This window comes from Stegostoma tigrinum, chromosome 1 (assembly GCF_030684315.1).
Source record: "Stegostoma tigrinum isolate sSteTig4 chromosome 1, sSteTig4.hap1, whole genome shotgun sequence".
Lineage (NCBI taxonomy): Eukaryota > Metazoa > Chordata > Chondrichthyes > Orectolobiformes > Stegostomatidae > Stegostoma > Stegostoma tigrinum.
The window spans coordinates 118,025,026-118,050,315 of NC_081354.1; the positions used below are offsets into that span (position 1 = coordinate 118,025,026).

At 42.5% G+C, this 25,290-nt stretch overlaps 1 protein-coding gene across 1 annotated transcript in view; it reads left to right on the forward strand.

Annotated features, from left to right (window-relative positions):
* The first annotated feature begins 1,542 nt into the window (after positions 1-1,542).
* adamts6 (ADAM metallopeptidase with thrombospondin type 1 motif, 6) overlaps positions 1,543-25,290 on the forward strand; it is a 324,888-nt gene continuing 301,140 nt past the window's right edge. The window contains exons 1-4 of the mRNA XM_048554806.2: positions 1,543-1,658; positions 7,208-7,561; positions 8,376-8,740; positions 9,775-9,946. Coding sequence (XP_048410763.1) covers positions 7,465-7,561; positions 8,376-8,740; positions 9,775-9,946 — 634 coding nt within the window. The 5' untranslated portion in view covers positions 1,543-1,658; positions 7,208-7,464. The remainder of the gene's footprint in view (positions 1,659-7,207; positions 7,562-8,375; positions 8,741-9,774; positions 9,947-25,290) is intronic.

The following is a 25,290-nucleotide window of genomic DNA, read 5'->3' on the forward strand; positions in this document are numbered from 1 at the left end:
CAATTTATTTTAATTTTACAATATTATCTCAAATACATTATCTTATGGGACCTACAGGCTATAATTGCCTAATGTCATTTTAACCTTCAATTGTAAACCAAAAGCGGACCACAGTTCGATTGAACTTTCTGCCAAGTTCTGTAAGACTTTTCATTTATTCAATGTTCTTTGATATTATTTTGATATTACAGCCAGTTAGAACGGGTAGTGCAGACCTGTCTTACGCTCACCGTGGTGCACATTATTTATCCAGCCTGCTTTTTACTGGTAGCACACAATGTCTTGGAACTCAAAAGTAATTGCAACTACTGCTTACCCGTTATCCTATTCTGTGCGACCATAGCTCACATAAACCGTGGATTTGGTTTATAATAGGAGTCGGGGTGGGGGTGGGGGGATGCGTTGGGCTTTAATTTTAAAGCATTGAAGATCTAAGTACTCCTAGCTTTTGGTATGTTCCGTCCTTCTAATTTTGTATCTGTACCCTTCGAGATTGAGTTTAAACAGTTAAATGGCTTTCCCTCACCTACTGATAAATGTTGAGGTTAATTTCTAGTGTAACTTAAATTCACTAAGCTATTTTCACCAGCACGGGAATGGTGAAATGCTATTATGGCTTCAGGATATTTAATAGTTTATGCTGGGACTTCCACTAGAATGTAAACAGTTAAATTGATTCCCATCCGTTCTAATTTCCATTACATTTATTAAGAGCTTTTGGAACTAAAAACGATGTTGCTTCCGTCGTTGTGATTGTGTTAATCTTCTTTTAAAACAAAAATAATTCCAACAGTGTTAAACTGATCTCATGAACTCCATATTAAAGATGACACAATTTTAAGTGAAACTAATGCGAGGAAACGATGCTGCCTATAACTTCATCGGGTTGGGTTTAACAATTTAACGTAGCCCCATGGTAACATTAAAATGTAGTTATGGCAAATTATCAATGATTTCCCATTTGAGTATGAGCTGAAGCACCAATGTAAGCGCCGTCAAAATGCCTGGCTAGTACGAACAGAGGCTGTGTGCTGGCCAGTTGCTCCTCTTCTAAATAGAATCTGCAGCATTTGTTGAAGTTTACTCAATGCTGGGCTCTGCTATGCCAGTTTCACCCTGACTGGACCCCACCACTGCCCCCTCCCCTTCACGTGATCCAGAAGACATGCGCACAATCGGTCTGTGAAAAAGCACATCTGCATTTTTCACTGACGTAAGTACGCTGTGTAGCACACATCGGATTGCCAGATTGCAAGTCTAAACTTGGCTGAAGGCCGGTAGTCAAACCGGGGCTGTTTCATAGACTTTGTTATATTGCCTGCCTTCATTCTCCAAGTGTCCTAAAGAGCTTGGTACGAGCTCAGCTGCTCTGGAGAGCGAAGTCAGTCAGGGGAAAGAAATCTATGTTGCTTGGTGGTGGCTGATGGCATCCCGGTTTCTGCCAAGTCAGTAACTTCAGTAAGCTCCCCCCCACCCCCCCCCAACCAACCTTCCCACTCCCCCCTCCCCACTCCCCTCCAAACTGCAGGATTCTGTTCTGGATGAAAATCACTCTTGTGGTTTCGAGAGAGTACAATTGATTGGTACGGATCGCCAGTGTGCACGGTCTATTGTTTGAAAGCTGCACTTAAACCCGTCCCAGAATGAAGATGAAAACGGTAAAGGCGACTCGTAACGTTTTACCGACCCTTTTGTTTATTTCAAATTGTCGGTTTTCTGCTAAAGCGCACTGCACATTGTATTGTAAATGAGTGGGATTGGGCACTGCAGTAGTCTCAGTCAGCTCTCCCTTGTTTGACTGTTGAGAATGGACTGCACTGGAAGGAATCGTTTGGGTTTTTCTGCGATTATCTGTTTGAACCCCCCCCCCCCATTCATCAGATGCTGTCCTCGTGCATTAGAAAGTGAGATAGTTCTATTGCTTGTAATCGTTTGTAGGGCAGTAACAAACGCTGTACAGAATAGTGTTCTTTGATTTAAATCTGCACCTCGTGTAATTTGTGAGGGGATTTTTAAACATACATCGATCCAGTTAATCGAATGCTGGGAGCGAGACTGTACAGAAAGCAAATTTTCTAATATATTTATACATAAAATAAAAACCAATCCGAAAAGTGTGTGAGAAGGTACAGACTTTCCAATACTTTCATTGTTGTAGAGACGCTTGTTTTTATTTGAGCGGCCGGTGTAATGTATTTGGGCCAAATGCCAACTGTCTGGGTCACACGCGTTTTATCCAAATAGATTTAGTGCTGCTGTCTGGGAATGAGCTGCTGAATGTTACTTCATATTGACTGTACGGAGCCTATTCCATTTCCTCCCCGTGTATGCAAAGTTTTAATTTCCCTTTAGTTTTGACACTGAAATGCTGACGTTGAGCAGCCAGCTGTGTGCTGTGTTTTTGTACTGTCTCGCCTTTTCGGGGCTCCTTCACTGAAAAATCCGGGATTGTCCGACAGCAATCTTGACAGCTCCTGGGAAACGCAGTCGGTTACGGGGCAGGAAATCGAGCCCAGGTTCTCAAACCCCAACACGGCTGGTGACGTTTGCTCAAGAGTTTGGTTTTGTGTTCCAGGGTCGTGGGATGCCTGCCCCGAATTTGGTGAAAAAGGAGTCCATCAGAGAGCACCCGTCTCTGTAATTTGAGTTTAATTTTAAGGAAGTCGGATTCTATAAGTTGCAAAGCGCTGCGGGGAGCCAGGGGTGATGATGGGAGGGTGGAGGGGTTTGGTTTGCGGTGGGGGCTGCTGTTATTTCTTGCTGGAACGGTAACCGGCTCACTACCAGGGGCGGGTCTTGCCACTTAGTTTCAAACGGGAAGCCGCAGGTTTTTATATCGAACTGCTGCCCCCTCCCCCTCCTTCACTTCCCTAGCAACATACGCATGCCACTTGCGCCGTGGGTTTGGAAGTGTATGGTGCCCCCTTATCTTAAATCTCTGACCTTTTGCGTTCCGGGGGAAGCCCACAACGCGCAGCTTTCGCAGTCACTTGGATAATGTGGCTGCTGTGTGCCTTTTGTTGCCACTTAATCACTGTTCACTTCGGTGCTTCACTGGATTAGAAGATTGACCAACGTAGAAAAAAAAACCCAGCATGATTTAGGGGCTTTCAGATAAAACATACTACGGTTTCCAGTCCCACTGTTTCGCAAAGGCACCAGATCTTTTTGCATTGACTTTTTATGAATGCAATATCGCCGATATTAGTTAATTTTCGGACGGAAATCTATCCAGTTGTAAGATGCGCCGATGAAGTGTAATGTCAGTCAGCAAGGCTCTCTCTCCCTTTCCACCTCTCGCTCACTTCCTTTCTAACAACGGTATTTTATTTGAAGTAATGAGCGTGTGAAAGCCCGACTTGATTTAGCATGAGGGCCAGCCTTTTGGCTCGGGGAGGTTAAGATACTGACTCCAATGTGTTCCCTGATGAAGGTGATGCAGATCTCGCCGCCTTGAAAGATTTCCCCCCCCGCCCCCCGCCGCTGCTCGCAGGAACGCTCTCGGTGCCGGCCGCTGCGGCTGGGCGGAGTGTGGAGCTGCGGGTCGCTCTCAGGACATTGCTAGTGTCCCGCTGTGACCTCGCTCGCTCTGTGGCGGGGAGCGACCGCCCCCTGTCTTCGGAGATTCCGGGCTTACTCCTGGTTCTGCTTGCTCCTTCTCTCCTGGGCCACTCTGTCCTGTTATGGTGCCCGCCCCTCCTGGTTCTTCTTGTTAACACGTTTCCTTTATTTTGCCCGAGAAAGACTTGCACTTATATAATGCCTTTCATATTTCAGGAGGTCTCAAGAGCTTTAGAACAAATTATTTTGAAACCTTTGAAAGAGTATTTACTGTAGTAATGTAGGAACATTGAGTTGTATTTATTAGCCTCGCTATTGTCCAGATTTTTTCCACCTGTTCTACTTTTCTTGCTGGTCTCCCTCGCTCTCACCATTAGCGCCTCCTTTCCCAATGCTTGCTTATTATGCAACTCTTTCTGATGTGCGATTGTCCCATTGCCGTCTGTTTTCCTTTCTGCTGTCCCTCGTTATTTTCCTCAGATCCCCATTAATTCCCAGCTGTGTTCTGCTGACACATTTCTCTACACGTTGCACCATTCCTGCTTCTTTTCCTTGTTCATGTACTGTGTGCTTCCCATCTTCCTCTCCCCTGGCAGACTCTTAGCAAATTCCTACACTTTCAAAACAACACAAATGTGGAGAACATCCCATCACCTCTATTTTCCATTTATCCTCAGTAATTTTCTTTATTCCCTTTCATTCATTTATTTCCTACACCCATGCTTTTATTCCCTTTTCCTCATGTCTTCTCTTCCCCTCCTTTCTCTGCTCTCCATCCTTCTTAAAGCTCATCCACTCCTCTGCCTCTCTTCCCCCCCAACCTCCTTTTTGTTCCTCTTTTATCTCTTTCGACCTGGTTCCAGTTTTGGGAACATAGGAACATAGAAAATAGGAGCAGCAGTAGGCCACACAGGCTTTTCAGCCTGCTCCACCAATCATGACGATCATGGCGGATCTTTCAACTCAGTATCCTATCCCCGCTTTCTCCCCACATCCTTTGTTCCCTTTAGCCTTAAGAGGTTTATCTAACTTCTTCTTGAAAACATTCAGTGTGTTGTGTTGAACCACATTCTGAAGCATAGAATTCCACAGGCTCACCAGTCTCCGGGTTAATAAATTTATCTCCATCACAGTCCTAAGCAGTCTACTCCATATCCTCATCTTATAACCCCTTGTTCTGAGTCTCTGGTTATTGGGAACATCCTTTCTGCAGCTACCCTGTCTAGTCCTGTTAGAATTTTATAATTTCAATGACATCCCCCCCACCAATCTTCTAAACTCCAGTGAAGATATTCCTAATCAATCCAATCTCTCTTCACATATCCTTGCTCCTGTACTTGAATTGTCTCTCAATGAAGGCCAGCATACCATTTGTTTGTTCACTGTCTGTGGCACCCAGAAGATTACTTTCAGGGACAGGTGTACAAGGACACCCAGCTCTCTTTGTACCTCCTTTCCCATTCTGTTGCCATTCACATAATAATGAGCCTTCCTGCTTTTGCTACTAAAGTGGATCTGCTGTGCACTTGGCCATTCACTCAACTTGTCCAAATTATACTGAAGCATCTCTGCATCCTCCTCATAGTTCACCACCAGCACCCAGCCCCACCACCACCCAGCTTTGTGCCATCTTCAAATCTGAATGCATTGTATTTAGTTTCCTCATTCAATTATTATGTATCACAAATAAGTGGGGTTTTAGCACTTTTCTCTGTTGTACCCCATCAGTCACTTCCTGTCTCTTGGTACAAGACTGACTTAGCACAAATTTTTGTTTCCTGTCTTCTAAGTATTCCTCTGTTCATGTCAGTATGCAACCATCAAAATCATGTGATTTAATGTTCCAGCTTATTCCTCAGATCCCAGCCATTTCCATCTGCTACCATTCATCTCCTCACAGTCTTCTCCAGATCTCTTTTATAAGTCTCTATCAGTCCTGATAAAGGATGTGAACCCGAAACATCAACTTTCCTGTTCCTCTGATGCTGCCTGACCTGTTGTGTTCCTTCAGCTCCATGCTGTATTGACTCTGACACCAGCATCTGCAGTTCTTGCTGTATCCTAGTCTCTGATGAAAACCCCACCGTGAAGCCTCCTCCAAAGATGCCCACCTTGAAGAAGTTGTCCTCCTTCCTCTGAAAAGATCTCAGTAGATCTCTCTCCCACTGCAATCCACTGGTGATCTCCTCCGCACTGAAGCTCTTCAAGTCTATAGGTCCCCTATTATTCTTTGTTCCTCAACTACTTTTATGCTGCAATCCTTCTCCACTCCTGTTCTTCCACTCTGTTCTCTTTAATTCTGCCTTCCATCCATTCATTCCATTCCTCCTTGATCTTCTTCCTCACCATTCCCAACTGTCCCTCCTTCATTCTTCCCACTTTCTCTTTCCCAGCATTTCCAGTCTGTTGGTCTGTCCTCATCCACTCTTACCATCTTTTTCTCTATGGTCACCTTCCCTTATCCTCCCTTCTCTATCATTTCCCTTCTCCCCCTTGCCCTTTACATCATCACCTCTTTACTTTGTCACTTAGCGTCTCTGCTCTTCTCACACAATTATCCCGTTCTGTGCAGCCTCTGGCCCTCAGTTTTCTTCCCCATCCTATACTCTCCTGTTTCCACTTTCTATTCCTCCCTTCTTCCTCCATGCATCTGTTTAGTTCCTCCACCTTTTTTCCTCACCTCATCCTTCCTGATCACTCCATATTATTTCCTTTATGTTCTCTCTCTATTTCCAAGTAGGGAGATCCAGGCTCCGCCAATTCTGATTGGTGGTCATGGTCACACTGAATTGCATGAGAATTGGGTGTCAATCCAGCAGCAAATGAAAGTTGGTTTGTGGCAGTTCAGCTTTTCCACATGGTGCCTCAACTGAATGGAATCTCACTCTGCACATAGAGTCTCACTTTGTGTTTGGAGACTCACTCTCCACACAGTCTCTCTCACTGTCACAAGGAGTCTTTTAATCTCCACATGGAATTTCAATGTGCGCATGGAGTCTTATTGTCCACACAGGGTCTCTCTCTCTCTCTCCACATGGACTCTGACTGCCCACATGGAGATTCACTCTGTGCAGGGAGAATCACTCTCCACATGGAATCTCAAGCTTTACTTGGACCCATTGTGCATACCGAGTCGCCACAAAAGAGGCTCATTCTTCTCGTGGAGTCTCACTCTTGAGTTTCATGCTGAAGTTTGCAGTGACACAGGTTTGTGGGAGCATAGAACTGCCATGTAATGATTAAAAAGAAACTCAGTTTGGAAGATCCCAGCGCTCCCAGAGCCAGATGTTTTGGTTTGCTTGAAAGTCAGTAAACACATGACAGGAATTTGAGCTAATCGGCTGCAGTTTCTTAATTATGTTGTTCCGTGCGAGAAAGCGGATGTAAAGATGTCAGCAATCCTCGGGGTTGAAAGGTGTGAAGGGTATATGTTCCCCTCCGCATCTACTTGACGGGTTGAGCCTTTCGAAGTTCTATAGCCCGCACCTTTGCAAAGTCACAGTCAGTAAAGCGGAATTTATTGCAGTTGCAATACAGAAAGCATCTGTGAAACGTGACAGTTTCGCTGCTAAGATTGCCTTCACAAAGGCTGAAGGCCAGTGGACAATGGCAGCTTTAATTAATGCGTGTTGTTTTCCTTTTGCAGGCATACGGATGACTGAGTGGGAGTAAACGGCCAATGTGTGTGGGTGCTGCAGGTTCCGCCGCTTTGCTGCTGGCTGTGGGCGCAGGGATGAGTGGCCAGCTGGGCTGCTGCCCGAACCGCTGGGCCTTTCGGCGCTGAGGCGCTCGGAAACGCGCCGGGGGCTCCGCCTGCCCATGGGCTTGTCACGGTGCGCTTCTGGAGCCCACCAAACTGTCTAGCGCAAAGATAGCCACGAACAGCTTGAGGTTCACTAAATTATGGAAATTTTGTGGAAGACGGTGACTTGGATTTTGAGCCTGGCCATGGCTGCTTCGGAATTTGACAGTGACACAAGGCTTTCTTACAGTTCTCAAGGTAGGATCATCCCAGCATGACCAACATACACTGCAGTCTTAGCGCCACATCACCAATACTTTCACACCGAAATTTACCAGGTTGGCTTTTATTGGCACAGGTTCATGCTTACTTTGTTATAACAGACTGTCATTTTTTAAAAAAATCTGCAATAACACAATTTAGTTACTAAGGCAGTTATTTAAAATATGTGTGAATACATTTATTGGTGACTTGATGCAATCTATCCTGGGGCAGACTGGGGATAACTAGTTTGCTCCAAGCAGAACCAGGTCCAAAACAGAAGTTGTCGGAAAAGCTCAGCAGGTCTGGCAGCGTCTGTGAAGAAAAACATCAGAGTTAACGTTTCGGGTCCAGTGACCCTTCCTTAGAACCGCAGTTCTTTCGGTTTTTATAAGTTCCACGACATATTGTTTACTTCGCGTTCTGTTTATGATTGGACTTTGCACCCAGTAGCAACACTGCACTCGGAACGCTAAGGACAAACCTGTATCCCTGTCACTATGAATACAAAATGTTACTAGGATTGTGAGACACGGTACTGCTGACATTTTCTGCATAAGTCTGCTCTTCTGTAAGCCTATTCTTCCAAACCTACTGCATGTAAAGTCTCTTCACTGGTTATATGAAACGTTAACCGATTAAGTACTGGCCCATGCCATTTCGTTACTTTAACAATTTAACTAAAATGCTTTCTCTTTCCATTCAATGGAATGATTCTGATGAATGTTTTAGTAGTACAGCATTTTGTCACGTCATTTTTTCTCTCCTTCCACGCCTGTTTCCTGGATGCACCCGCCTTGCGATTTCACAGAGGAATTCCTTTCTTACCTTGAACATTATCAACTAACGGTTCCTGCCCGAGTGGACCATAACGGAGATTTTCTGAACGTCAGTGGGAGAAGCTGTAGACACTCAAGGCGAAGGAGGAGTTCAGATGTGACACCTCATGAACCAACCGAATCTAAATTATTTTACAGACTGTCCGCCTATGGAAAGCACTTTCACTTAAACTTGAGTTTAAACACCAAATTAATCTCCAGACATTTTACGGTAGAATATTGGGGAAATGATGGTCCAGAATGGAAACACGATTTTATTGATAATTGCCATTACGTGGGATATGTACTACATGAGCACAACACTACAAAAGTGGCTTTAAGTAACTGCAATGGTCTGGTGAGTAGAACAGTAAACTTCTTTTCAAATTGAAGATGTTGCTTCCTTCAGTCGCTTGCATTGTTCTCTGGTACAGAAATGAATTGTTACTCGGCATCAGCCAGAAATGTGAACTGAGCTCAGGCCAACCGTGCGGGAATCGAAGCGTAAACAGCCGCCCGCTGTATGTTGCACATGGCTAATTTGCATATGATCCGCCGCTGTGGGAAGGGTAGCCAGATCTTAAAGAGGCAGGTCCCTTTCTGTGGCCTCTGCAGACCGAATGTTGTTCAGAAGCACGTATGAAAATCAAACTTCCTGTGCAGCATAGCAATATGCAGATTTCTGACAAAGTTCCGCGCTTCTTGGCGATGTAATAAAAGCTGCATTGGTTGGTAAGGATAGCTCTTTCTTCAGTGCTTACTAATGATGTATAGTTTATCATAAAGGATTCCACCAATGTAATGGAACAATGTATTTCTGGTAACTTACAGGGGGAGTAAACTAGATTTTACTGTTTGAATGAATGCTCAAACATGTTACAGTGTCCCTAAGTTTTGAATAAACAACAGTGACACATAAAATTTGGATTCAAATCATACTTCCAAGTGCTGGATAATTTGTTTATTCTAAAGTAATAACATGCACAAAAGTCAACATGGGCTAAATTTTTGGAAGAAAGCTGGATAACAAATGTAGGAGTAACAACCAATGTTTTACTAGCAACTCCTCATAAGGGCCCAACTGTTTAAATATCTAGGTGAATGGGTAAACAAAATCACATTAGGAAGTAGAGTCAAGAACATAGCTTTCAATTGACTGTAAATTTAATATATACTGATGTTTAGGATAACATCTATTCTCAATTGCTCATTATATTAAATTGTTCATAATCTTGTTACAATATTTCCTACAACATGAGTTCATGGAAATTGAAACAGTCATTTTTCACAAACCAGATGTATCTCTTCAATTTAGGAATTGGTTGTTTCAAATTATTTCCTAAAACTTCTGAAGTTCTTACTTGCATTAATAATCTGTTTTGTTCTCTAAAGCATGGGGTGATTGTAACAGAAGAAGATCAGTATTTCATAGAGCCATTGCAGGATGTATCTGAGGACAATACTAGTGAGCCGACATATAGAGAAGGACACCCTCATGTTGTTTACAAGCGTTCCTCCATTCGACAGCGGCATCAAATGAACATGTCAAACTGCGGAGTTCCAGGTAACTTGCTTATGTTATAGTGGAACATACAAACGGACAGCCTTTTCCCCTTTCAAGAAAATATGTAGTATTTAACTGTGCGTATAAATGTTATATGAAAGCAGTTTACTGAAAAACACACAAAGACTAGGGACATCAGCAGAACAGTTAATTTTTAAACTTAATATGGCCTGGAATTTTACTGTTTGACATTTGGATTTATAATACAGTATCGCTATAATTTTACATGGAATAGTAGTGGCTAAAAACAATTTTATTGTTTAGTATGTTCATCTTCTGGAAAATCCTCAAAATGTAATTCCCATTTACCAATTAACAGTTTCTACACCAGTATGCCTCTCAGCCTGGGTTAAAAACTAATGGGTTCAAATCCTGCTGTAGAGGCTTCAGCACAAAATCTTTGTTTGTTCTTCAGTGCAATACTGAGGAAGTGCTGAATTTCAGGGATTTGGTCTTTGAATGAAATGTTAAATTGAGGCTTTTCTGCCCTTTGAGCTGGTATAACATATCCCAATGCTTTATTTTGAAGAACAGTGGAGTTCTGACTGGTATCCAAGCCAATATTTATCCTTCAACAAATGCCAGTAAAATAAACTGTCTGGTTATTACCCTATTATTGTTTATGAAATCATGCTGTGCACAAAATTGGAGACTGCAACTTTTCTTTAATTATGCTAGTCACTGTAATTCAAAACTATTTCATTGGCTGTAAAATGCTTTGGGACAATTTGCCATAGTGAAAGACTGTAGATAAATGCAAGTTTTAATAAATCATTGACTTTAATTTCACAGCATCTAGATGACTGCAAGAGTTTTCTTTTATTGTACTTTGTATGTTCATATTTTTGTAGCATATGAATGCATTCATATTTTCAGGATGCCCCAATGTGTTTTAAAATCAATTAAGTACATGTACTGCAGTTAGGAGGTCATGGGAGCCAGTTTGTTCATAGCAACATAACATAGCCAGAAATTAGATAAAGAAGCAGATAATTTGTGCTAGTACTGTTGATTGGAATAAATGTTTGCCACATACAGCTGATGATGTACTGTAGGAGAAGCATTGGTGGAGTGAATTTTGAAGGAGTCCCTTACCCCTCCATGAATTAGGACATGTCACTTGATGCAGAAAGGTTTTAAACAAGTATAAAGTTTCAAAACAAATGTATTTGAATGCACAAGATGGAATATTTATGTTTTGAGTTTATAAAAAGATCAAGAAACCCATTGCGTCATGAATCCTGCATTGAGGTCTATGTGCTGCAACTCATGAAAGATGTATTAGCTTTGCAGGGGAGCAGTACAGATTAGCTAGATGATGCCATAGCTACAAGTGTTAAATCATGAGGATACGTTTCATAGACTAGGGGTTTAACTTGCAAATGTCTGTGATGGTGCATTTTGGGAATGATGTTCCCAGATCGCACTCCAGTTTTCTGACACTAATACAGGGCACTGCCATTTTCAAAGTATGAGGTGGCTGGGAAGAACTGGCAACACACCCGCCTGCAGTTAACAGCTTGTAATTATAATTTGAGATAAGGACTAATGTGTCTTAACGCACACTGCGTCAAATTGGCTCTAGGAATCATATACGTTGATACATTGTTCATTTTTTAATTTGTTTTTGGGATGACAGTATTACAATCAAGGCATAATGTCATTGAGTCATACATCATGGAAACAGACCTTGGGTCCACCCAGTCCATGCCAAACATAATCCCAAACTAAACTAGTCCTACCTCCTTCTCCTGGCCCCTATCCCTCCAAGAATTATAATTGTACCCACATCCACCCCTTCATCAGTAAGTTCATTCCACATGTGAAACACCCTCTGCATACAACATTTGCCTCTTATGTCATTTCTAAATCCCTCTCCTCTCACCTTAAAAATGCGCCCCCATACTTGAAGCTCCCAATCTTAGGGAAAAGACAACTACCATCAACTCTATCTATACCTCTCAACATTTTATAAACATCTATCAGGTCTCTGCTTAACCACCTATGCTTCAGTGAAAAAAGTCACAGCCTATCCAGCCTTTCCTTATAAGTCAAATGTTCCATACCTGGCAACATCCTGGTAAATCTCTTCTGAACCCTCTTTAACTTGATATTACTGTTCCTATAACTGGGCGACTAGACTGGACATAGTATTCCAGAAGATACCTCACCAAGTCCTGTACAACTTCAACATGACTTCCCAACTCCTACACTCAAAGGACTGAACAACGATGGCAAGTGTGCCAAATGCCTTTTTAAACACCCTGTCTTTAAGTGATACAAACTTCAAAAAAATATGTACCTCTGTTCTACAAACCAGCCAAGGCTGTAACATTAAATGAATAAGCCTTACCCTTGTTTGTTGATCCAAAATGCAATACCCCACATTTACCCAGAATGAACTCCATCTGCCATTTTTCAGGCCTCCTATTTGATCAAGATCCCTTTGTAATCTTAGAAAACCTTCTTCATTGTCTACAATGCCACCAATTTTGGTGTCATCACAAACTTACTAACCATGCCTTCTATATTCTCATCTAAATCAACTATATAGATGACAAACAAAAGCGGACCCAGAACTGATCCCTGTGGGACACCATTGGTCACAGGCCTCCAGTTCGAAAAGCAGCCCTCCACTATTATTTTGTGTCTCTTGCCATTAAGTCAATTATGTATCCAATCGGCAAGCTCATCCTGAATCCCATGTGACCTAGCATTACTGATTAGCATACCATACAGAAACTTGTCAAAGGCTGTACTAAAATCCAAATAAATAATGTCTACTGCTCTGTCATCAAAAGCCTTTTCGGTAGCTTCCTCAAAAAAGTCACAAATTTCTTCGCACAAAATCATGCTGACTGTCCCTGATTAATTTTTGCCTCTCTAAATGTCCATAAATCCTATCATTTATAATAATCGCCAACAGCTTACCTACAACCAGAGTCAGAGTCACCGGTCTATACATCCCCAATTACTACTTACAGCCTTTCTTAAACAGGGGAACAACATTAGCCACCCTCTGGTCATCAGGCAACTCACCTGTAGTTATAGACGATGCAAATATTTCTGCAAGGGGTCTTGTAATTTCCTCCCTTACTTCCTACTACATTCTATGATACATTAGATCAGGTCCCAGAGATTTATCCACATATATATTCTCTACAGAAGAAGGAAATTCCGGAGGTCTTAATGTGAGCTGTTTTTAAAACATCAAAGTTTATTTCTCTGCATACTCTAGACTCCATTTCTTACTCCATAGTAAAAACAGACATGAAATATTAATTTAGTATCTCTCCCATCTCCTGGGGTTCAACAGAAAAGTGACCCCCTTGATCCTTAAGAGGCCCAACCCTCTCTCTAGTTACCCTCTTACATTTAATGTATTTGTAGGATCTCTTTGGATCATTGTTAACCTCATCTGCTAATGCTGTCTCATACCCCCCTTTTGCCTTCATGAATTTTCTCTTTGGAATGTCCCTACACTCTTCATATTGATTAGGAAATTCAATTGAACTAAAAAGTTGACTGTATCTCCTTTATCCTTGACAAAGCCTCAATATCTTTAGGCATCCCTTGTTCCTTAATCTTACCAGCCCTACCCTTCACTCTAACAGGAACAAAGTCTTGCTTTAAAATAACAAGGTGTAGAGCTGGATGAACACAGCAGGCCAAGCAGCATCATAGGAGCAGGAAAGCTGACGTTTCAGGCCTAGTCCCTTCTTCAGAAATGGGGGAGGGGGAGGAGGTTCTGAAATAAATAGGAAGAGAGGGGGAAGCAGATAGAAGATGGATAGAGGAGTAAATAGGTGGAGAGGAGACAGATCAGTCAAAGATGCGGGGACTGTGCCTGTAAAGGAGAGTGTAGGTGGGGAGGTAGGGAGGAGATAGGTCAGTCCAGGGAGGACAGACAGGTCAAGGGGGCGGGATGAGATTAGTAGGTAGGAGATGGGAGTGGGGCTTGAAGTGGGAGGAGAGGATAGGTGGAAGTACAGGTTATGGAGATGAGATGAGCTGGCCTGGTTTTGGGATGTGGTAGGGGGAGGAGAGATTTTGAAGCTTGTGAAGTCCACATTGATGCCATTAGGCTGCAGGGTTCCCAAGCAAAATATGAGTTGCTGTTCCTGCAACCTTCGAGTGGCATAGTTGTGGCACTGCAGGAGGCCCAGGATGGACATGTCATCTGCCTCTTTAAAACGCCATCTTTAATTGTCCTTGAGAAGGGGGCAGTGAGCTGTCTTTTTGAACTGCTGCAGTCCAAATTGGGTAAGTGCACCCATAGTGTTTTTTTCAGCAGTGGTTTGATACAACTGAATACCTTCCTAGGGTATTTCAGAGATCAGATAAGAGTTAACCGCATTGCTGTTTATCAGGAGCCACATGTCGGCCAGACTAGATGAGGATAGCAATTTCCCACCCTGAAGGGCATTACTGAACCATAGACAATCTTACAGCAATCTGGCAGTCAGATCTCTGCAGGTAACTTGATTTGGTGCTGTGTGTGTTTTGAATGGTTATCTATGCATCACTTCCTGGGATACAAGGAGCTGGGGAAGCTTTATTACCAAGTAGGAGCTCATCAAAAAGAGGTGAAAGAGGTCAAAGGAGCTCAAAACACTGACTTTTTTCAATGAATCTTTGGACCAAATCAAGATCTAAAACAGGTCAGGTTTTGAGAAATAGGGAGAGAAAAAATGCCTGCATTTATTTTCTCTTCCTTCACAAAGACCTTCTGCCATTGGTTTTGGCACTACTAACATTGCCATGCCATTCTTGACCAGAATTGACTGAGCCCTTGTGGTGGCAGGAAAATTGGTGAGGTTTGGGGCAGGTGTAGGATATTTCTGTTATTCTAATGCAGCTGGATAGTTAAGGCCCAGCTTGCCACCCTACCAATGGGGCTGGGGAATTGGCGGGGGGATTGGGGATTGGATGTGGAGTTTCGTTTATCTTGGGATTGGAGAGATGGGCCTCCCTGCCCAATTTATCTTGATTTTTCTTTGCTGTACCATCTGATTTTAAGTGATCTTGTGGAGAAACATAAGAATTTTGAGATGAGATGAGACCCAAGGGTTTAGTCCTAAGGCTAATACGTTTATTTTTTAAAAAATAATTTTAACTTTTACATTATTTTGCAGTTCCTCACATGATCAGTTAAGAAGAATAATTGGCATATTAATGTTGACTATGCTGAGCACACATTAGAAGCAGCATTATTTTGCATATCAGCATAGTTTCTAAGCTTTGACTAAGTTTTGTATTGAGGATCTTGCTTACTATGGCTATTTTAGAGCTTGGCTTGTTGGAGCTTGTAAAGTACTGTGAGAAGAAAGTACTGGGGAAAGATTGTTAACTTGCAGGTCTATTCAAACTTCCTTGGGAGGTAGTCTGGATCTGTCTGGGAGGTGTGTGAGTTTCCAAGAAAGTCTTCCAGGCTGCCTGGTAGTTGGCAAGTGCCAGGTAGGGTCTGTGCATCAGTTGGTGTAACTCATATGTTTCACAGATTTTTCATGCACATATTTTTGGTTGGGGAGGGATTGTTCTTTGTTACAATGTGGGAGTGGAGCAGGGGCAATTGCACGAGGTTGAAGATTACATATAGTTTCCTAACAGTGCCTTAGCTATTAGTTTTGCTGGTTGTTTTTACATTGTCCGTATCTGTTTATAAAACTCCAACAGCTTTCCTCCCTTTATCAACACACATCCTCTCTTTATTATGGCTACTATGGCTAATAATATCGACCTGCTCTTGCACATTCAAGAAAAATATCCATTTTCAGGCAAAGTTTCTTTTTCTTTCCCTACATCTTTCTTACATTGCATCTGTAATTCCATTCCTTGTTTTTACTTGGCCATAATCAATCACCTCATGCCTCTTGGCAGTCGGTTGCTTTTGACACTTGGCTGCCCATTCCATGAACTTGGCTATGCTTTCCCGTTTACAGTCCATGTTGATTTTCACAGTCCACTTTTTTGTGGCATCAGTAAGTTTTGATATTACCCTTTTAGGGTAAATCTATTTTAGTTTAAACCATATTCTCAAATACATCTCTGAGAACATCAGGCCAGGTCCTGTCCAGCTTGTGCTGGTATCACCTCCTTCAGAACTGGAGCAATCTGGAACCTTCCTCCTTGCACCATCTCTGCAGTCACATAATTATCTGGTGTAACCTGCTATTTCCACCGTGACTAGTACATGGCGCTGGTAGCAATCCTGACATCACTATCTTTGATGTCTTTTTTTTTAAGCTTGCTTCTTAACTCCCTTTTTTCTACTACGAGGACCTCCCCTGCTTTCTTACCTATGTCATTTGGTGCCAATATGTACAACAACTACGGCTGTTCACTCTCCCACTTCAGAATGTCTGGTAGCAGTTCCAAGACACCCCTGACTGTAACATAGGGGAGGCAACGTACCATCCCAGCAAATCATTAACAGCTTCAGAATCATCTATCAGTATCTCTTACTATTGAACCCCAATTACGGGTACAATGCGGGAATAGGAGTAGGCCATTCAGCCTTTCGAGCCTGTTCTACCATTCAGTGGGATCACAGCTGATCTGTGGCCTAACTCCATACACTTGCCTTTGGCTCATATCCCTTAATAGTTTTGCTTAATGAAAGGTTACCTGCCTCAGATTAAAAGTTGACAACTGGTTTGGCATCCACCATAATTTGTGGAAGAGAGTTCCTGATAATATACCTTGAAGACTTTGATCAGATCAACCCTTAACCTTCTAAATTCCAGAGAAAACAGGCCTAATTTATAGAATCTCTCCTTATAACTTATCCACTGAAGTCCAGGTATCATTCTTATAAAATGTTGAACTTGCTGTAAGGCCAGTATATTCGTTTTAAGTTGTTACTGTTATTATAGAATTCCAAACCTGGGCTTCCTGGACCTGCATCTGGAGATACATCCCGCACAGATGCTGGCTCTGGGCACTGGAACCATACCTGACTTCCCACAAAAAGCAGGAGGAGCACACTACGGCCTTGAGCTCTTGTTCCATTTTTTGTACTAATAAATAATAATACTAATTCTAAAGGCTTTCTAAAATGAAAATAAGACTTTAAACACTATCAGCACTATAGGTTACTCCTTTCACCTTAACGTTAGTCTCCTTTCCTGATTCTCTGACTTTTATTTATCCCTGGTGATTCTCATTTAGCGCCTTAATAATAATAATAATAATTATAATAATAATAATACACTTTTCTAAATAATTGCTATTTTTAGGGTTAGTCCCTAAAGGTAGTTCCATCTCTGCCAAGCAATTCATCACTTTCGTGTGATGTCACTCCAGTGACCATGGGTGATTAACTCATGAATTCATACATAGCGATTTTATATCAATTGTGAATTTCCGGAGATGCCCACATCTGATGTTAGACCAAACACAGTGTGGATCTCGAGGGACACAGCAGGCCATGCAACATCAGAGGAGCAGGCAAGTTGATGTTTCAGATCTGGATCCTTCTTCAAAAATGGAGGAGGGGGAAGGGAGCTGGAAAATAGAGAGAGGAGGGGTGGGACTGTGAAGGTAGGTGGGATGGTGGTAGTTTGATGCAGGTAGGGGGTAGTGGGGGGGTTGGTCAGTGGGATGGGTAGGACAGATAGGTGGGAGAGAAGATGGACGAGTTGTGTTGGGTCAAGGAGGTGGGAGTGGGGATGGGGCACGGAAAGGTGGTGATAGATTGGATGTTGGTAGGGCGTTGTGAGGATTGGTTGGTAGAAAGGGTAGGGTAGATAGGTGGGGAAGAAGATGGACAGTTTGTGTCAGATCAAGGAGGTGGGGATATGAGGGACGTTTGGACAGGAAAGGGAGATGGGGCTGGGAGTGGGGAGATTTTAATCCATTGAATTCTATGCTTAGGCCTTGGGCTGTAGGCTCCTGAGGTGGAAAATGAAGTGTTGCTTCTCCAGTTTACATGTGGTGGTATTGTGGGACTGGAGAAGGCCCAGGATAGACATGTCACCCAGGGAGTGGGAGGTGAAGTTAAAATGGTTGGCGACCAGAAGGTGTTGTCATTTATCACGTACAGAATGCAGATGCTGTATGAAACAGTCCCCGAACCTGAGCAATGGATACAGTAAATCAAGTTAGAGGATGTACAGGTTTACCTCTGTCAGATATGAAAGCTTTGCTTTGTGCCTTGGATGGAGGTGAGGGGGAGATATAGGGGCAGGTGTAGCACTTCCTGTGGTTGCAGGGAAAGGTGCTGGGGTTAGTGGAGAGTGTGGAGCAGATGAGGGCGTCGCGGAGTGAGCGGTCGTATGAAAGACAGGTAGGGGTCGGGAGGGAAATATCTCATTGATTGTGGGTCGGATTGGGGGTGGCAGATATGGCGGAGAATGATACGCTCAATGCAGAGGTTGGTAAGGTGGTGTGTGAGGGCTAGGGGGATTCTGTCTTTATTTTTGTCGGGGTGGTGAAGGGTTTGAGGGCAGAGATGCAAGAAATGTAAGAGATGTGGTTGAGGGCATTTTTGATCATTGGAGGGGGGACCGTTGTGGTCCTTGAAATAGGAGGACATCTGGGATGTCTGGGAGTGGCATGCCCCATCTTGGGAGCAGACATGGTGGAGGCGGAGGAACTGAGAGTAGGAGATCACATTCTTGCAGGAGAGTGATGAGAGGAGGTGTAGACTAGATAGCTATGGGAGTCAGTTCTCTTGAAATATATGTCGGTGTTGAGGCGGTTTTGGTGCCTTTAAGTTGCTGAATGTCAAAGTTCAAAAAAAAGGAAAAGGCTGTGCTCTTAAATAATTGCTGATGCGAGTCCAAGAAAATTCAAAGCCATGATGGTTTGCTGTCATCAGATTTTTGAGGACCAATTTCCTTTCTGTATTCTTTCTGTTGATTTATTATTATACTTCCTGTAGTCATAATGATTCTCTTCTGTATTGTGAGCCCTATTTTTAACATATAATGTTCTTAAAATGCTTAATTTTAATCTCTTATTCATGAAACATTGTTCTTTGGAGATGGAGGAAAGTAATCTTATTTCCAAAGTATTAGAAGTGGCGTGTTTGGAAATGACTGTTGAAGCAGGCGTGATGATTTGCTGCACTGCATCTTGTATATGGCACACACTGCAGGCATGATCTGCCAGTGGGTGGAAAGGTATGAAAGTTTAACATGGGGTACCAGTGCAGTGAGTTGCTTTATCCTGGATGATGTTGAACTTGTTGAGTGTTGTTACAGTCACCCACCGTCAGGCAAGTGTAGAGTGTTCTGTCATAGTCCTGACTTATGCTTTTCAAAAGATGGAAAGATATTGTGAATTCTGAGGTAAGTTACTCACAGCACAATGCCAGGCCTCTGAACCTCTGTTATAGCCACTGTATTTGTGGTTGAACCAACCAGTTAAAAACTTCACAGATTATAAGACTGTAAGATATGGGAGCAGAAGCAGGCCATTCGGTCCATCAGGTCACTCTGCCATTGGAACATAGTGGATGTGATTCTCAACCCCTTTGTCTTGACTTCTCCCTGTAATACTTGATCTCCTTACTAATCAAGGACTATCTTTCTCGGTCTGAAAGACATTCAATGACTTGGCCTTCACAGCCTTCTGTGGCAATGAGTTCCACAGATTAACGCCTCTCAGGAACATTTTAATGATTGTAATTGCAAGGTGAGATAGTTAGACTTTCTTTGCTGAGGATAGCCTTTGCCTGGCAGATGAGTCCAGAATGCTACTTATCATTGAACAGTTCAAATGTGAATTTTGTCCAAGTCTTAATACCTACTGGTACAAATGGATTCATTATTTAAGGAGTTACCAGTGGTGCTGAGCACTGTATCATCTTCAGTGAATATTCCCCTTTCTGACCTTATGATAGAGGGAAAATCATTGATGAAGCAGCTAAAGATGATTAGGCCTAAGACACTACCCTGAGGAACACCTGCAGAGATGTTTTGGAGCTTAGATGACCGACCTCTAACAACCACAACTATCTTCCTTCGTGCCAGTTATGGCTCCAACCAGCAGAGAGTTTTCTCCCTGGTTCCCATTGACCTAAATTTTGCTGCAAGTCTTTATGTTATCCGACAGCTGAGAACCTACAAGGCCACCAGCACAGATGGAATCCCTGCCAAATTACAAAATTTGACCGAGAAGCACCCTTGGCATTAATACATTATCTCAGAGATAGTGGGAACTGCCGATGCTGGAGTCTGAGAAAACAAGGTGTAGATCTGGGTGAACACGGCAGGCCAGGCAGCTTTAGAGGAGCAGGAAAGCTGATGTTTCAGGTCGGGATGAAGGGTCTAGACCTGAAATGTCAGCTTTCCTGCTCATCTGATGCTGCCTGCTCTGCTGTGTTCATCCAGCTCGAAAACTTATTATTTAATATGTAATCTCATCTGGAAGGAGAAGAGTTTGCTAGCAGATCTATATAATTGTGACTATCTTCATGAAAGGAGATATGAACAATTGTGGTAACAACATAGGGATCTCCCTGCTTTTTGACATAGAGAGGGTCATTGCAAAAATGCTCCTTAATTCTCTCCTCCCAGTAGACAAAGAGCTTACAGTGAGGAATCTGCCCATCAAGTGGGACAGTGGTCATGACTGTCACAGCAAGCCAAAGCCAAGAAAAATGGAGCCGGCAGTGACAATCTCTTTACATGGTCATCTTTGCTCTCACCAAGGTCTTCTGCTCTTTCTAATGGGAGGGATTGTGGAGTCTTCTCCTTAAACTTTGCTGCCCATCAAAGTTTATTACCATCTTCTACCTGCTACACAATAACACATAAGCCACGATCCTCATCAATAAACCCTCCCTGGTTGAGGAGGCGATGGCCAGTGGTATAATTACTAGAGTGTTAAATCAGAGACCTAGGTAATGTTCTGGGGACAGGGTTCAAATCCTGTCACGGCAGACGGTGAAATTTGAGTTCAATAAGTTTCTCGAATTAAGAGTCTAATGATGACCATGAATCCATCATCAATTGTCAGAAAAAGCCCATCTGGTTCACTAATGTCCTTTAGACAAGGAAATTGCAATCCTTACCTTGTCTGGCCTACATGCGACTCAAGACCCATAGGAACATGGTTGACTATTAATTGCCTTCTGGACATTAGAGATGGGCAATAAATGCTGGCCCAGCGAGTGACATTCTCATCCTGTGAATGAATAAAAATGATGTTTCAAACTAAGATCATGCAAGGCTGTGTCATCACACCAACATTGTTTTCTCACTGTATGCCATATCCATGAACGTTCCCAGCAGAAACAGGGTTTCTATAAAGGGTGAGTGGGAAACTATTCAACTTGCATTGTCTCCAGTCTGGAACACTAATCCTAATCACCCTAATCTCTGCCATCAAGCTGCAATATGTAGACTGTGCTTGCATATGCACACACTGAGGGTCTGAGCTTCAAGCCGTGTCAATGTATTCAGAAAAGGAACTTATGAGGAAATGAGTCTGAGGCTAAATGTCCACAAAACAAATGTCCAGTACAAGTCTGCTCCTACCACGTAACACTGACATCTGACCAGCAAGATCCATGATGAGGGACAGGAAGCCAGTGATGCCTCTGCAAAATCCTTCAAATCCAGTGGCAGGTTGGGTGCTTCAATATAGCATCCTTTCCAAGACCAACATGTACGTGGGATAACAAGGTGTAGAGCTGGATGAACACAGCAGGCCAAGCAGCATCTTAGGAGCAGGAAAGCCGACGTTTTGGGCCTAGACCCTTGCTTTCCTGCTCCTAAGATGCTGCTTGGCCTGCTGTGTTCATCCAGCTCTACACCTTGTTATCTCGGATTCTCCAGCATCTGCAGTTCCCATTATCTCTGATACAACATGCATGTGGCCCTGCTTTGTAGTTTCACCAGGTTGGTACCTTATTTTTAGGAATGTCTGGTCTGAATGTTCAATTACATTCAGACTTATTCAATGAAAATTGATCCCATGCTTTGGTGGTAATGGCAATGTAAGGATACACTGGACCCTGTGGTTATAAATTGCAATACAATGTAAATTAACTGCAGCTGATGGTCAATTGTATGAAGAAGGGATTTTATCTCTGCAAGGTCTGTGCAGTCGTCATTTCTACCAAAACTGTTTCGGACAGGTCCATTTGTGACAGATAGATTGGTGAGCAATACATCAAGTGGGTTTTTCTACTAGTTGTTTCTTACCCCACTGCCTTGGACCAAGTGTGGCAGATACTTCCCAGGACTTTACCAACTGAGATGTTAGTAATGCTACAATAGGCAGTGTTGTTGATGGACATTGAAATCTGCCACCCAGTGTGTATTGTTTGTGCTTCGTATCCTTTGTTTGTGCTTCGTATCCTTAATGCTTCCTTCAAGTAGTGTTCAACGTGGACGAGCAGTTGAAGAGTTGCGGTGGGTGGAGTGTGTCGTTAGTGTAATCAGCAGGAGGTTTCCTTGCCCATCTTTACCTGATCACGTGAGACTTCACAGAATCTAGAATCATTGTTGAAAACTCTCAGCATAATTCCCCTTGGCTGCATAGTACTGCGCTGCCATGTTTTATTGGTCTATCCTAGACTAGAACTATACATACCCAAGGATGATGATTGAGAACTGATACACCTACAAAATGGACTGCAAAGGTCAAGAAGATGGCTTAGACCACTTTTTCAAGGGCAAATTGGGATGGGCAGCAAATGCTGGAATAGCTAGTGATATTTATAGCCTCCCAGCCCCCAAAAAAGTAGTTGAATGGTGTGACTTAGTGTGATGATTATGAGGCTACTGTTTGTGTTGTCTGTAGAGCAACTCTTCCAATTTTGGCACAAGCTCCCAGATTTTGGTGTGGTGCATTTTGTATTATTGAGCGGTAGTTCTGTCCGGTATCCAGTTTGTCACTGGATGGTTCATTTGGTTTTATTCTTCTCATGCTTTTTGGATACAACTGAGTGACTTGCTACCCTATTTCAGCTATGATCAATCACACTGCTGTCTGTCTGGAGCCACAGATAGATTAAAAACACAACAACTAGGGCAGATTTTCTTCCTTAAATAACATTAATGAACCAGTTCTTTTGATGACAATCTAGCAGCTTCATGGCTCAATGGTACAGTTGCTAATGGTTTTTAGTTCAGATTTATTTAATTAACTGAGCATAAATTGTCCAGTCGTTTTTGTGGGGTTGGAGCTCATATCTCTGAATCATTATTTCAGCACTCTAGATCACTAATTTAACTAAACCACTACGCTACCATACCTATATTCCCCATCACTGATCTATTATTTGTTAACCATTTTGTCCAGTTTTGGTTTATACTAATGACTTTGAGGAGGTAGTATATCAGAGTTTTCTGACTATACATAGCTGCAAGCAAGAAAGTAAGCTATGAGAAGGATGCTGAAGTTGCAAAGGATGACAGACTGGTTCAGACTTCTGTCTAAAATTCAAAAACCCTCTTTGTATGAAGTATGAAATTTCATTCAGTCATGACAACAGTTACAATGCCAAAGTGTTGGCTGCTGGAGCAGACCTATGAAGAAACTATAGCACCAGGGAGAAGATAAATAGAGGCCCAAGCTTATCACTTATCTAAGGAGAGAGTCTTCCATTGGCGTTCATACAAGTGAGCCAGAAAAAAAATCAACTTAGTATAATAAAATGTGAGGCTGGATGAACACAGCAGTCCCAGCAGCATCTCAGGAGCACTTCATAGGGACACCTTGAATTGATTGGCTTGTGAGCATTACTGCTATTTTCCATATCTTCAAAGTTAATGACTGAGTCTAAGCAGCTGAAGGAGTAAAAATGTTAAAAAGGTTCCAAGTAGCTTCACTATATTTAGGTGAAGTAACAAAAGGTAAGCAAGAGGCTGTAAGCCTTCTCCTTTGTTTTTAATAGTATGGTATTGTGATTATTACTATTAATGGTAGAAGGCTTATTAGTGGTAAAGTTTAGTAGGACAAATAAGGTTTATTATCTAATAGACAGAAGAATGACAGGGCTGTGTTTTGTGAGAAATTCAACATGCTTTTCATGTCATGAGAACCATTTGTGTAGCACGTGTCATCAGTTACAGCTCTAGCTCTGGTTTTCATAGAGGCTGAAATCTGGCTCAAAGAACGATAAGACTGGCTATTGAACATTCTTGGTATCCAAAGCATAATGAAAAACAGGGAAGGAAGGAAATGGGGATGGATGGCAAATTAAGTAAGGAGACCATTGCATTGCTGGAGAGAGAGGATGTTTATGAGGGATTGAAAATGGAAGCTTTTCGGCGAAGGCTAAGGAATAAAAATTGTGTAATTACATGAGAACATAAGAACTGGGAGCAGGAGTAGGCCACCTGGCCCCTCGAGCCTGCTCCACTATTCAATAAGATCATGGATGATTATTTTTTGTGGACTCAGATGCAGTTACTTGCCTGCTCACCATAGACCTCAATTCCTTTACTTTCAAAAATCTATCTATCTTTGCCTTAAAAACATTGACTGAGGTAGACTCAACTGCTTCACTGGGCAGGGAATTCCACAGATTCACAAATCTTTTGGAGAAGATGTTCCCCATCAGCTTAGCCCTAAATCTGCTCTCCCTTAGTTTAAGGCTACGTCCCCTCGTTCTCGTTCACTTGCCAATGGAAATGACCTCCCCGCTTCTATCTCATCTGTTCCCTTCATAATTTTATATGTTTCTATAAGATCCTGCCGTCATTCTTCTAAATTCTAACATAGCCCCAGTCTACTCAGTGCCTCCTCACAAGCCAACACTCTCTTTTCTAAAGTCAACCTAATGAACCTCTTTTGTACCCACTCTAGCGCTGGTACATCCTTACTCAAGTAAAGAGACCAACCTGTACACAGTACTCCAGGTGTGGCCTCATCAGCACACTTCAGCTGCAGCATATTCTCCCTATTTTTAAACTCCATCCCTATAGCAATGAAAAACAATATTCCATTTGCCTACTTAATTACCCACTGCACCTGCAAACCAACTTTTTGTGATTCATGCACAAGGATTACAGGGCCTAACTAGTGGGAAACCGGAACAAATTTGCAAGGAAATTGCAGGGAGGTGCAAGACTTATAACATAGTTATATTGGGAGACTTCAATTATCTGAATATAAATTAGGATTATACTATCGTGAAGGGCAGAGAAGGGAAAGAGTTGTGGTTTAGAAGAATTTCTTACAGCAGTACATTTTCTGTAGAGTGACAAAGACTGTGAGCCCTGAGAGTGAGGTAAACCCAGTGGAAGTGTCAGCAGAGAAGCATTTAGGGGACAGTGATCATTCTGTCCTGAAGTTTAGGTTAGTTTGGAAAAGAACAAACAACAATGCAAAGTAAGAATAGTTAATCAGAGAAAAGTCCTGTTAAGAATTAATCTGGACCACTA